The following is a 12317-nucleotide window of genomic DNA, read 5'->3' as shown; positions in this document are numbered from 1 at the left end:
TCTGAGGCTGGATTTGAACTCCGCTCCTCCTGACTCCGAGACCAGTGACTTTGTCCACTGCAGCTCTTCCCATGAGGGCAATAGGCAAGGGATTCTGAAGGAGAAGGACCAGCCAGGTGGCCCAGGGGGCCTGGGTTGAACCCGGGCACTTCCCTTCACTGCCCCTTTGCCTCCCTCCGTGGGAGCAGGAGCGGAGCCCACTAAACAGGGCTGGTGGAATAAATGCCAGCCGTTGCCCACGGAAGAGGCTCAGCAGCGGGTGGAGGCGGGGCAGGCCCACGGGCTGGCAAGGCCCCGTCATAGTAACCATCAAGTGTCGGAGGTCCAACTTGAACTCGGGTCTTCCTGACTCCAGGGCCGCTGAGGCTTTTTTTTTAAGGTTTTTTTTTTGTTTCTAGAAAGACCTCAACGTGCTTGTGCTTGTGTTGACCCGAGAGCGTCCGTTCGAGGCTCACCCAGGCTTTAGGCCCAACTCGCACCACTTCCAAGGGCCCGTCAGGGGGCGCGAACACACCGTGACCCAGAGGCCTCCAGAGACAGCCGGCTTCCGGTTGGGTCCCGGAAGTAGACGCGAAGCTACCCCGGAAACGGAAGCGGGCAGGGCGCGCTCGGGCCGTCGCTGAGGAGCCGACCGGCCCGGCCCCGCGAGGATGAAGGAGGCGAAGCCCGAGCGGGAGCGGAGGCAGCGGCGGCGGCATCGGCGGCGGCGGGAGGACGAGGACGAGCCGGGGGAAGCGGCGGGGGTCGAGGTGCTGGTGCCGGATCTGTCGCTGGTGAAGCAGGAGCGGCGCAGCCCGACTCCCGCCTCCCGCCCTCACCGGCCCCGGCCGCAGGCCCGGCGCGGCTCCTCGGGAAGCCCCAGCCCGGCGCCGGAGGAGGAGGCGGCGCCGCCGGCCCCGGCCCCGCGAGCCCGGAGCGCTCGCGCCGGCAGCTGCAGCAGGTAGGCCCCCCTCCCCGGCTCTTCAGAGCCGCGGCCCCTCGGGGTCCCCACCTTGGGACCCCGCGCAGGCAGCCAGCGGCCTGTTTACTCCGCCGCCCGACCCCCAGACCGCTTTCCCTGGACTCCTTCCCTTCCCCTCCCCCTTCTAGGAGCGCTTTCCTCGAACCTTCTCTCAGCTGTTCTCAAACTTTATAAGACTTTATTACAAGCCATTAGTGGGCTGTGATCCAAAACCTTACAAAAAATGATAGGTAGTTACTACTACAGAATTGGAAAACAAATAAAATGTTAATTAAAAAGTTTAACAACAGAAAAAAAAAGGAAACAAAGATAGTCGTGAAGATTGCTATCCCATAAGATCACAACTGGTTTCATCCCCACCTGGGAGGAAGATTCTCATAACTTTTTTTTTGTCAATAGATATTTTATGTTTCCAGTTACGTGCTATGAAAGTTTGTCAACATTCAACCACGTAGCTCTTTAGGTTCTCATAACTTGAGAATTGTAACTCTATTACAGTTCGCTTTATCAGAGGAAACATTTAGGCTGCTGATATTGACGTTCACGGTAAGGCCATGCCTTTGATGGATGGTTTAGGAAGAATCAGCCCCGAGCGGCCAAACCCGAGTTCCAATTCTGGCCCTGCCGCTAGCTAGCCTTCTGATATTGATTAAGGTGCCTTCTTTTTGTTGGTTCTCAGTTTTCTCATTTATAAAGTAAAACTGATTGCATTAATTGGGTTTTTGTTGTTCAGTTGTGTCAGAGGCTTTGTGACTCCATTTGGAATTTTCTTCACAAAGATGCTCGAGAGGTTTGCCATGTTCTTCTCCAGTTCATTTTCCAGATGAGAAACTGAGGCAAAAAGGGTTAAATTACTTGTCCAGCTAATAAGTGTCTGAGGCCAGATTTGAACTTGGTCAGGCTCCAGGTCCAGCACTCTATCTACTTCTCTACCTAGCTGTCCATATAATTGTGTTAGAGAATTATTTTGTGGGTGAATTGAGATAAAGTACATGAGGATTTTATAAGCCTAAAGGGCTATCTGGATGTGATTACTTTTATCACTATTTGCTGCCATTATTTTTTTATCTCAGAGTATCAAAGTATGTGTTGTTGGATTTAATTCATTTTATAGGGTCTTTGTAAGGATAGGAATTTATAGACAATACAGTCTTCTCTGTTTATTCTCACCTCTATTCCCAATGCCCATAAGCAAGATTTTAAGCCTTTCGAGTGGATCAATATTGCTATTCATCTTTACAACCCTTTCAGTACTATCCCATACCCTTCCCTCCAGTATTGTTCATATGTCAAGATTCTTTGGTTTCCTTATTATAAGCACCTCTTCTGTTAATTCAAGTTGAAACATTCCTGCACAACTTAATAGATGGATTTTATGAATTACCAATCACTTGGCCAGCCTTCTGGTAATGAGGCCCTTCATTAGATTTATCCAGACTGGTCTGGATGCAACAGTCAGTCTGATCACTAATGCTGAACTGGAAGCCCTTCCAATTTGCCTGCTTCAGGCATAGCCTTCAAAAACTCAAGATCACATTCACTCCTGGAAGAAGGATTGGAGATTTCGGTAAAGCAGAGTAATAAGACTGAGAGGATGGGGTGAGATAAAGGTTACCAGTAAAGTCTTTCCTGAGTTGAGTAAAGTTTAGATGAGAGGGGACCATTCATTTCAGTTAGGTAAAGATGAGGTTATAAAGAAGAAATAAGACACAGTTGATAGTGATCAGGGAGGGTCTTGAGAGATGACTTCTGAGTTGAACCTTGAAGGAAAGAGAGGAAGTTGGGGACATGATCTAGTCCAGGTATTTAGTCTAATAGAATTTTATAGATGGAGAAATTGAGATTTAGAGAATTCAAGGACTTGCTAATTGCAAAGTAAATTTCTATACTATAAAGTTACAGGGTTTTATTATCCTGCCCCATTCTCCCCCTCCACTCCACCCACCCCCCTTTTTGAGAAGCAGTAAATTATAGTGGGGAAAGCACTGAGTTTGGGTTAAGAATATTGTTTGAATCCTGGCTTCAGCATTCTGTGACTAGCATTGCCTAAGCCTTTTTGAGCTTCAGTTTTATCTGCCAAGTGGGAATAATCATACTGTGTGTTTCATAGGACTGTCACAAAAAGATCATTTTATAAATTGTAAAGTGGTGCAGAAATGTGAATTATTGTGGCTCAAGAACACAATTACCATCTCCCCCGCTCCCCTTCCATGTTCATTTACCAATGCTTGCGGAATTTTATTCTTCAGCAAACCTAGGATCAACAGACCAGATAGGAGATGTCAAAAACTTTTTTCTTTGGGTAAAGGTTCTTAGCTTAACTTCCAGTTCCTGTGTGTTCTGTGTTTTCTAAAGATCACCAACCAAAAGGAAAAACAAATCCTTTGGGAGAAGAAGCAGATCACCTCGGAGTAAGAGAAGCCGTAGCCCTCACCATCCTGTAGTTAAGGTGAAGCAGGTAATTGCAATTTGATGTAACTTTTCCCCAAATTCTAAATCTAAGATTTTCTTTATACTAGTTTTAGAGGGGTGGCTAGGTGGCGCAGTGGTTAGAGCACCGGCCCTCGAGTCGGGAGGACCTGAGTTCAAATCCAGTCTCAGACACTTAATAACTACCTAGCTGTGTGACCTTGGGTAATAAACTTTGGAAAGTAACATCATTATTTGGGAAATTGACCTCAGACACTTGATAATTACCTATGACCATTGCTTTGCAAAAACTAAAAATTAAAAAAATTTTATAGTCATGTTAGAATGTGGACTTTTCTCATCAGTTGGAAAGTGAGCCTCAAGGGTACTTTTATGGAGAGGGCAAGAAATAGATTTTCTTTTTTTTGTTGTTTGGTTTTTTGGGCAAGGAAATGGGGTTAAGTGACTTGCCCAAGGTCACACAGCTAGGTAATTATTAAGTGTCTGAGATCAGATTTGAACTTAGGTCCTCTTGACTCCAGGGCTGGTGCTCTATGTACTGTGCCATCTAGCTGCCCCCATATAGACTGGTTTTCATTAAAAAAACTGGTTACTTTAAGAGCTTGTAACATAAATACACATACTATCATATTTAAGGTTCAGAAGAAGAGTTGGGAAGCTCTGACCAGCACTTGTATTTCATGACAGGTATTCCATAATGTACTGTTTAGCATTTAGAGAATAAATTATCTATGGGCAGCTGGTTACAGTTCTTCCAAAAGTGGAGCCATTCTCTACATGCTGTAACTCTCTGTCATCTAATTCTTAAATGTATACTTCTTTAATGCCTTTCAGTATGTAACTATAAGTCTTTAAGGCTTTCAGAATGTCACTTAAAAAAAACTATCAAAATAATTTTCTTGAAATTTCTTATCTTCCTACCTCAAATTAGTTCCTAAAAAGCTAGCTTCTCTGAATGAATCTCAAAAATATGGGAGACTGAACAATGTGGCCCAATTTTAATGTTCATATCAAATAATTTTAAAACAGAATTACAGGTACCTATACTTAGCCTCTTGTGTCCTCCTCATCCCACAACAGAAGTCAATTGTGGAAAAATGTGATGCATTAATAGAATTATTATGTCCAGAAGTAGAGATAGCTATGAGAAACAGAATCAAATTAAGAGCTGACTGACTCCAAGGACTCGTTTTCTATATTGAATTGACCTATCTATGTCTTGATTGTTCCTGTTCAAAATTATGTTCCTCTTGTTGACTGGAAATTTTTATTCTTTGCTTTAAAAGTTAAAGCTTTACTTCAGTTAGAAGAAATGTAATTATATTCTTTCCCATATTATCCCAAAATAACCCTTCTTTGGGGTTTTTAGCTCAACTTGAAGGCACTTGAAAGTCTTATGTCAAGAGACAGGTGAATGCCTAAAGCAAATATTATCTATTTTGAAATTTTACCCACGATTGGCCCTTTCACAGGACAGAGGGAACAAATGCTTTTTCTTTAAAATCTTCTTCTTAACTTTTTGCTGCTCAAGACTAGGTATTTGTAACATTTTTTTTCCTTTTGGAGGATGTATTCTGATGTCAAATAATGACCTGGAAAATGAGCTTTGGAAAGTAACATCATTATTTGGGAATTATGACCATTTGAATGGTTCCTTGAATTTCAGGAGCATCCCAGGAGAGGAAGAGATGAAAGACAACACAGGGAGCAATCGGATCAAGAACACAGGAGGGAGAGAAATGGTGACCGGGACAGACACCATAGCCATTCTAACCAGAGAAAGACCACTAGTGAGAGGCCTAGTGGTGGGAGGAACCGAGATGCCCAGAACCTACAGGAACAAGAAGCAGAAAGAGAGTTTTATAACTCTCGGCGACGGGAGCGTCGCCAGAAGAAAGATGTGGGTGGCAGTAGTGATGAGAATCAAGAGATTGTTCTACAGAATGCTGGCAGCCACAGTAAAGGAAAAGACCCACCAAATAAAGAGAAACCCAGCTTTGAACTGTCAGGGGCACTTCTTGAGGATACCAACATGTTCCGGGGTGTAGTGATAAAGTATAGTGAGCCTCCAGAAGCACGAATCCCAAAGAAACGCTGGCGCCTTTACCCCTTTAAGAATGATGAGGTGCTCCCTGTCATGTATATCCATAGACAAAGTGCTTATCTTCTTGGCCGACATCGGCGAATTGCAGATATTCCTATTGACCACCCTTCCTGTTCAAAGCAGCATGCAGTATTTCAATATAGGTAAGTCTGAATAAAACTTCAGCTCATTACTTTTAAGGTAATCAAAAGTCAGGACCACTGTGAATCATTATTATTTTTTTAAGGTTTTTGCAATGCAGTGGGGTTAAGTTTGCAAGGCAGTGGGGTTAAGTCACTATGAATTATTGTAGCAATTTCTACAGTCATACTCTTAAAACTCCCATGTTTCTGTACCACTTGGCAGTTTACAAAGTAATTTTTTCCACAACCATCTGAGGGAGGGTAGGGCAAGTATTGTTATTTATTCCAACTTTCAGATTAGGAAAGTGACAAGACTCTGAGAAACTAAATGACTTCCCCACAGTCCCAAAATTAGAAAGTGCCAGAAACAGAACTTTTTAAATCCAGATCTTTGAACTTCCAAGTCCAGTGCTTTTAATTTTTTCATTACATTCCACTGCTTTCTTAAGCTTTTGAAATAATTTTAAAATGTATATAAATTACCTGAGTTACCTCCATTTGTAGGACTGCAACCCTCTTTTGGGGGGGAGGGGTTGCAAGGCAATGGGGTTGAGTGATTTGCTCAAGATCACATAGCTAAGGGCCAGCTAGTAGATAAAGCACCAGCCCTGGAGTCAGGAGTATCTGAGTTCAAATCCGGCCTCAGACACTTAATAATTACCTAGCTGTGTGGCCTTGGGCAAGCCACTTAACCCCGTTTGCCTTGCAAAAAAAACCTTAAAAAAAAGATCACATAGCTAAGTAATTATTTAGTCTGAGGCTGAATTTGAACTCAGGTCCTCCTGACTCTAGGGCTGGTGCTCTATCTACTACACCACCTAGCTGCTCTTTGTAACCCTCCTTTGGGGTGATCAGACCCCCTTGTATCTAATATTAGCTTTGTGGATTTCACTGAGCTAAAGGAAACCTCACCATTTAAGAGCTTGTAACATAAATACACATACTATCATATTTAAGGTTCAGAAGAAGAGTTGGGAAGCTCTGACCAGCACTTGTATTTCATGACAGGTATTCCACAATGTACTGTTTAGCATTTAGAGAATAAATTATCTATGGGCAGCTGGTTACAGTTCTCCCAAAAGTGGAGCCATTCTCTACATGCTGTAACTCTCTGTCATCTAATTCTTAAATATCTTAAGTCTTGATAAGTGAAAGGATAAATGGGTTTATTTTGATTTTTCCATGCAACCTCCTCTACCCATATATCTACTCTAGTTTATTTATCTGGAGGAATTTTAAGGTTATTTATGTCATTTACTTAGCAAAAGAAAGTTATACATTAGTGAATGTGGTCTATATGTTCGTTGCTTTTGCATGAACTAATTAAAAAGTCATTTTCTTCTTTTGCTAGGCTTGTGGAATACACTCGTGCTGATGGAACAGTTGGCCGAAGGGTAAGGCCATATATCATTGACCTTGGCTCAGGCAATGGGACCTTCTTGAACAACCAGCGCATTGAGCCACAGCGTTACTATGAACTAAAGGAGAAGGATGTACTCAAATTTGGGTTCAGTAGCAGGGAATATGTACTACTCCATGAGTCTTCAGACACCTCTGAGGTGGATAGAAAAGAAGATGAAGATGAGGAGGAGGAAGAAATATCTGACAGCTAGCAAATTCAGAAGAATCTCCTGTAGCTGTTAGGAGAATTTTTCCTTTGTGGAAGGCCTGGACTTGGGATTTAAAGAGCAGAGTAACACTCCCTGGTACCTCTTATTGCCTTAAGTCTTTCCTCTATTGCTGGTCAGCTTATGTTAAAATTTAAGAAATTTGACAATTTGTGGTTTTGGTTGAACTTATTTCTGTGATCCTGTTAGCCACACAAGTGTGGATATTGCTTTCAGAATAATTTCACCAATAACAGTCGTCCATTGTGTGCAGTAGAAGCATGATGGTGTGGCATGAGTTGGTGCTCTGGAAACTATTGCCTGGTAACTATAGACCCTTGATTAAAAAGAGAAACTTGGCATGTTCTCTTTATGCAGCTATTTGCTTTGTACAGTGATTTATTAAGAAATATGGACCAGTAATTTTTCATGTTTTATTTTTTGTAAATACCTAGACAGAATTTGGCACAAGTTTTGGTTGTCATCAGTACAGACTCCCATTATATACACTGAAGCTTCAATTTAGTTAACTTGAACTTTGAATCATAGAAATCTATTTCATTATTTAGGTATTTGGGTATGAGAATTTGACCACATCTATCTATCGATTGATAGATATGACCTTATTGACTGCTTATGTGCAGACAAATATAGGGTTCTGATTAAATACATGACAGGGCAATAAAATCATGGCTATTGCAGGGAAGAAATTTTAATAGGCCATGAATCTATTTCTTATATAAGAGGATTCTATATTTCCTGAAATAGTCTAGGTCTGTCATTGATTTGAGTTTTCTTGTCTGTTTTAACTGCCTTGCATTTATTATAATATCACTTTTTCACCTAATTCATGGTGTCACTTTGTAGGATGATTACCTCATGTTGGAGCAGTCTGTTCATTTTAACTAGATTTGTGTGTGCTAGAAAGAAATTTTTGTTCAATTTAATTGTATTTTTTTAATATCCTGAAAGGCTATGTCTACCATCCTTTTTTTTTTCTCCCCCACCAGAAACAGGGAAGAGTTGAGGCAAAGGAAACATCTATTTACTAATTTCCCCAAGTCAAATAACGTATACATCGAATTTTGCTTTTGTGTGTAAATATATATATATATAATATATATGTTGTGTATATATAAATTGAATGAGAGTGAGTATGGGTGTGTGGGTGGTGACTGGAAGTGTGTACTACATGCATCTGAGTGGTTTTTTTGGTAATGTAAATGGAATATTGCATTATGAGTAAAGGCATAGATCACCTGTTATTTGAATAGCAGGATCTCATTCATATTTGTAAATGTAGCCCTACTCAGCCCCAAAGTGTAATACTTTTCTAGTATAAAGGTTTTTGATATTTTTTGCTTTTTAGAAAGGTTTAAATTAAAAAAAATTTAAAGTGGAAATAAATGGTAATTGAGAGAGAAAGAGGTGGGAACACCACTGACAATCTGAACTAAATTCCAGATCATTAATCCATATAAATAAGTGTTGAGTGTTTTTAAGCATCAGTGCTTTCTAAATTGGGAGCAAAGTGTTTATCCATACCAGTGAGTGTAAAGAAGCTTTTGTATATGCTATGTATAGTTAGTCCTGTATAAACCAAGGCCTGATTATTCAGTCAATGGATTATTGGTGTCCTCCTCTTCCCCTCCCATAGGACCTTGCTATTTTAATCTACACAAACATCACTACCAGAATGCTGGTGGGGAAAAGAAAAAGAAATGGAAAGTCAATCAGTTTTGCTATTAATTAGTTCTTAATTTAAAATGTATGAGACTTTGAAATTATCTCTGCATGTTGGTTATTTATCCCTGCTTTTCTCACAATATATCTAGTTATGGATGATGGTCAGACAACCGGCCAGTGTTGGCCATTATGTGCTGATACGAAGTGGGGGTTTAATGGTTTTATTGTTTAATTTGGGAGACAATAAGCTTTGTAAAACACTTGAGATTTTGTGAACATTTGATTAAGCTTAAAATTAAAAGGGGCAAAAACTTAGCAATTTGCAGTTTGCTTTCCCCCTAGTTCATTTTCTGCAAGATTTTACCAGCTATTACATGCTTAATGTCCAGTATCCAATGTATATGTGTATAGAACCTAATTTTGCCTTTTTAAATTTTCTTTGAAACAGACTGGCTTTTCCCTTAGCCTGCTCTTGCGCTTGTTTCTCACTGATACCTCTCTGATCAGCTATTACTACACTGATTGCCAGTGGGTTTTGAGATCACTTGACTCTGCTCCTATACATCCTGGTGGTTGTATAAATAGAGCATGGAGAAGATACCAATTTTCCTATATGCTGACAGCATGAACAAGTGTTTTTGTACTAGGTTTTCTTCCTGACAAATGATTCCTGGATTCAATGATTCTGATGGAAGATTTCTTTATAAAGGATGGGAATAGTGGGCCTGCAAGTAAGGTCTGCTGGGATATGTTTGTTTCTTCTCTAGCTCCAAAGCCAGGTATCACCAGCAAATTTCTAAAATGGAGTAGGGACAAATGTTGTGTGATAGTTCTTATAAATTCTGACTGAAAAAATGAGTTTAGTTGGACCATTTGGTTTATTCTTCCTCTTCCTCTTGTCAAACTTTGCTAGTTTGTTTGCAGTACCTTTTGTACTCCAAGGAAGAATTGACTGTCTAAACCAAAGCAAAGTGAAAATCAAAATACTTTTGAACTCTAGTCATTTGCATCTCCTTATTGAATTCTACAGTCAAATCTGAAGTTCTCCTGGGTTCTGTGTGAGTCCCATTTCCTCAAAACTTCCCATTAAGTGTTTTCTCCATTCATACCACATTCTCCCCATCCTCTTAGAAACAAGTAGCATCTCAGTAATTGCAATTTGTGAAGCAACCTTTATCCTGACTTAGTAATAAACAAAAACAATTAATAGCTTGCATCTGTAAAGAATAGTTTGGTTTGGGTTGGATTTTTTTAATGGAATTTTTATTACTGTATTTACATTAGTATGCAATACAGCAAGGTTTTGGAAATCTCATTACTTTTTTAAAAATAGACTTTCAGGATGATTATTATTTGATAAATAGTACAAATGTTTACATTTTATAAAGTCCTTGCCCCGCCTTTTTAAAAATCAGTTATTTGGCCAAGAAACGAAACAATGTTAAATAAACGTAGAGTTTCCCTGTTGTGTGTTTAGGTATGTGCCAGCAGTCTTTGAAGATTAAGATAAAGTATTCAGAATATACTATGTTACAAATGTTATAAGTTTGTATCAAGTGAAATAGCTATTCACTTTTAAATTAAAGTTTTGGAATTAAAACCTTTTATTTTTGACTTTGATCTTTTAGTAACTGGGGGGGGGTGTACTTTAACATAGGAACCAAATTAAAGAGATTTAACAGGTTGTGTCTATCATTGCACTTTTAGATCTCAGTAATTAAAATAAATCTTCAAAAGTCAATCCCCTGACAAATCTTCCTGGTAGTCTCCAATATTTGAATTTAAATTCCAGATAATAATTAACAGGATCCACATTACAACTTCAAAAATATTCACTATGTGAATAGTACTGCAGATTTTCTGAATGAAAATGCAATTGACTCAGTCACACCATACATTATAATACAAGAAATTGAAATCACACATTGTCTTAGGTTCTGGGGACAGGAATAAATTTGGGGTGATAGAGTCTTGATTCATAGCCTCATATGTATTATCATGAATTATTAAATAATACTTCCCCAGAATTTAGTATAAGAAGTGAAAGGTTCTCCTTTGTCAAAATTTCAGGGACATTTTTAAAGAAGTGAGATTTGATTATTCATTTGGAAATTAGCCAAGAATGCCTGGCCAATTTAGATTCTGGTTTTTGAAAATGTAGGTACTATAGTATGGTGAAAAGAGCATGGACTAGAAAGATCTGGCACAAGGACTCAGTTTCCTTACCTATAAAAGTAGGAACCCATTCTCCAGCTTCTAAGATTTTTTTTCAGGCCTCTGATATGACCTTGTATTTGTGATAGTTTTCCCAAATGACTACCTTCCTACTTATCCCTGAAAACAGTATATCTCTGCCACTTCAGGGTAGAATGATGATATGAAAAGGAAGGGTGCTGAAGGAGAAGTTTAAGGGTCTTGTGTTTGGGTTTCCAGAATGATCCCAGCCTCTGGAATAGCTTGTAGATGCTCCATTCATTAAATCGAAGGTTTAAATCAATTACACAAAGCATTTGGATGTTGTTTGGCTTGTCTTGGGATAGCAGGGAGCATTCTAAAGTTTCCAGCTCTGAATGGGTTATTCTTGTCCAGACTTCCTTCATCTTATTTCTTTGAGGTTTGGAGATGGTAAAGAGATTTTAGAGGGGTGTTTGTGTATATAATCCTTAACCCTCCTAACCTTTTTTAAAAAAAATCACCTGATTTTCCTGTCTGCCATTTTCAATTTTTCAATCTTTCTCAATTTTCAGACTAATATTTCTAATGTACATTGGTTTAATCACATCCCTCCATTAAAAAGAATTTTCAGAACAGAAGTTCTTAACCTTTTTGGTATCATGTTTCTCTTTAGTAGTCTGATGAAGTCTATAGATCCCTTAGAATATTTTTAAATAAAGTACTTGAAACCAATTCTCTTAAGGTAGTTTTCAAACAATATTTAGAAACTCATGAAGGGCAGCTAAGCGGTGCAGTGGATAGAGCACCAACTCTGTAGTCAGGAGGATTATATATATATAATTATAATTCATTTATGTTTCTCAGATCAGAGCTCAGATCTGGCCTCAGACACTTGATTCTTACTAGTAGTGTGACCTTGGGCAAATCACTTCTCCCTATTGCCTATCAAAATTCCCTCCCCGTCCCCCAAAAACAAAAAGTTCATGGACTCCAGGTTAAGAAGTTCTGCTTTAAAAGCTACTTATATGGGGCAGCTGGGTGGCACAGTGAATAGAGCACCAGCCTTGGAGTCAGGAGTACCTGGGTTCAAATCCGACCTCAGACACTTAATAATTACCTAGCCGGGTGGTAACTTAACCCCATTGCCTTTAAAAAAAAAGCTACTTATAACCTATTGATTAAAATCCAGACTACCTTGTATTTAAAACCCTTTTCAACCCAGTCCCAACTAG

General features: G+C 39.6%; 1 protein-coding gene across 1 annotated transcript; it reads left to right on the top strand.

Moving 5' to 3' along the window:
• The first annotated feature begins 575 nt into the window (after positions 1 to 575).
• On the top strand, positions 576 to 10887 carry SNIP1 (Smad nuclear interacting protein 1). The gene is made up of 4 exons (XM_074217566.1): positions 576 to 940; positions 3317 to 3419; positions 5058 to 5638; positions 6969 to 10887. Exons 1-4 carry the CDS (start codon positions 651 to 653, stop codon positions 7228 to 7230), a joined length of 1236 nt encoding a protein of 411 aa, XP_074073667.1. The 5' UTR covers positions 576 to 650; the 3' UTR covers positions 7231 to 10887.
• Positions 10888 to 12317: the final 1430 nt, after the last annotated feature.

The sequence above is a fragment of the Macrotis lagotis genome, chromosome 1 (genome assembly GCF_037893015.1).
Source record: "Macrotis lagotis isolate mMagLag1 chromosome 1, bilby.v1.9.chrom.fasta, whole genome shotgun sequence".
In the NCBI taxonomy this organism is placed as follows: domain Eukaryota; kingdom Metazoa; phylum Chordata; class Mammalia; order Peramelemorphia; family Peramelidae; genus Macrotis; species Macrotis lagotis.
This window is presented reverse-complemented; position numbering and strand designations above follow the sequence as displayed.

Bases quoted from the DNA above. Each gene is read 5' to 3' on its own strand.
- SNIP1 (XM_074217566.1), top strand. From the start codon at position 651: ATGAAGGAGGCGAAGCCCGAGCGGGAGCGGAGGCAGCGGCGGCGGCAT. The intron at 3,420-5,057 runs GTAATTGCAATT...CTTGAATTTCAG, and splicing joins CTGTAGTTAAGGTGAAGCAG to GAGCATCCCAGGAGAGGAAG. The intron at 5,639-6,968 runs GTAAGTCTGAAT...TTCTTTTGCTAG, and splicing joins CATGCAGTATTTCAATATAG to GCTTGTGGAATACACTCGTG.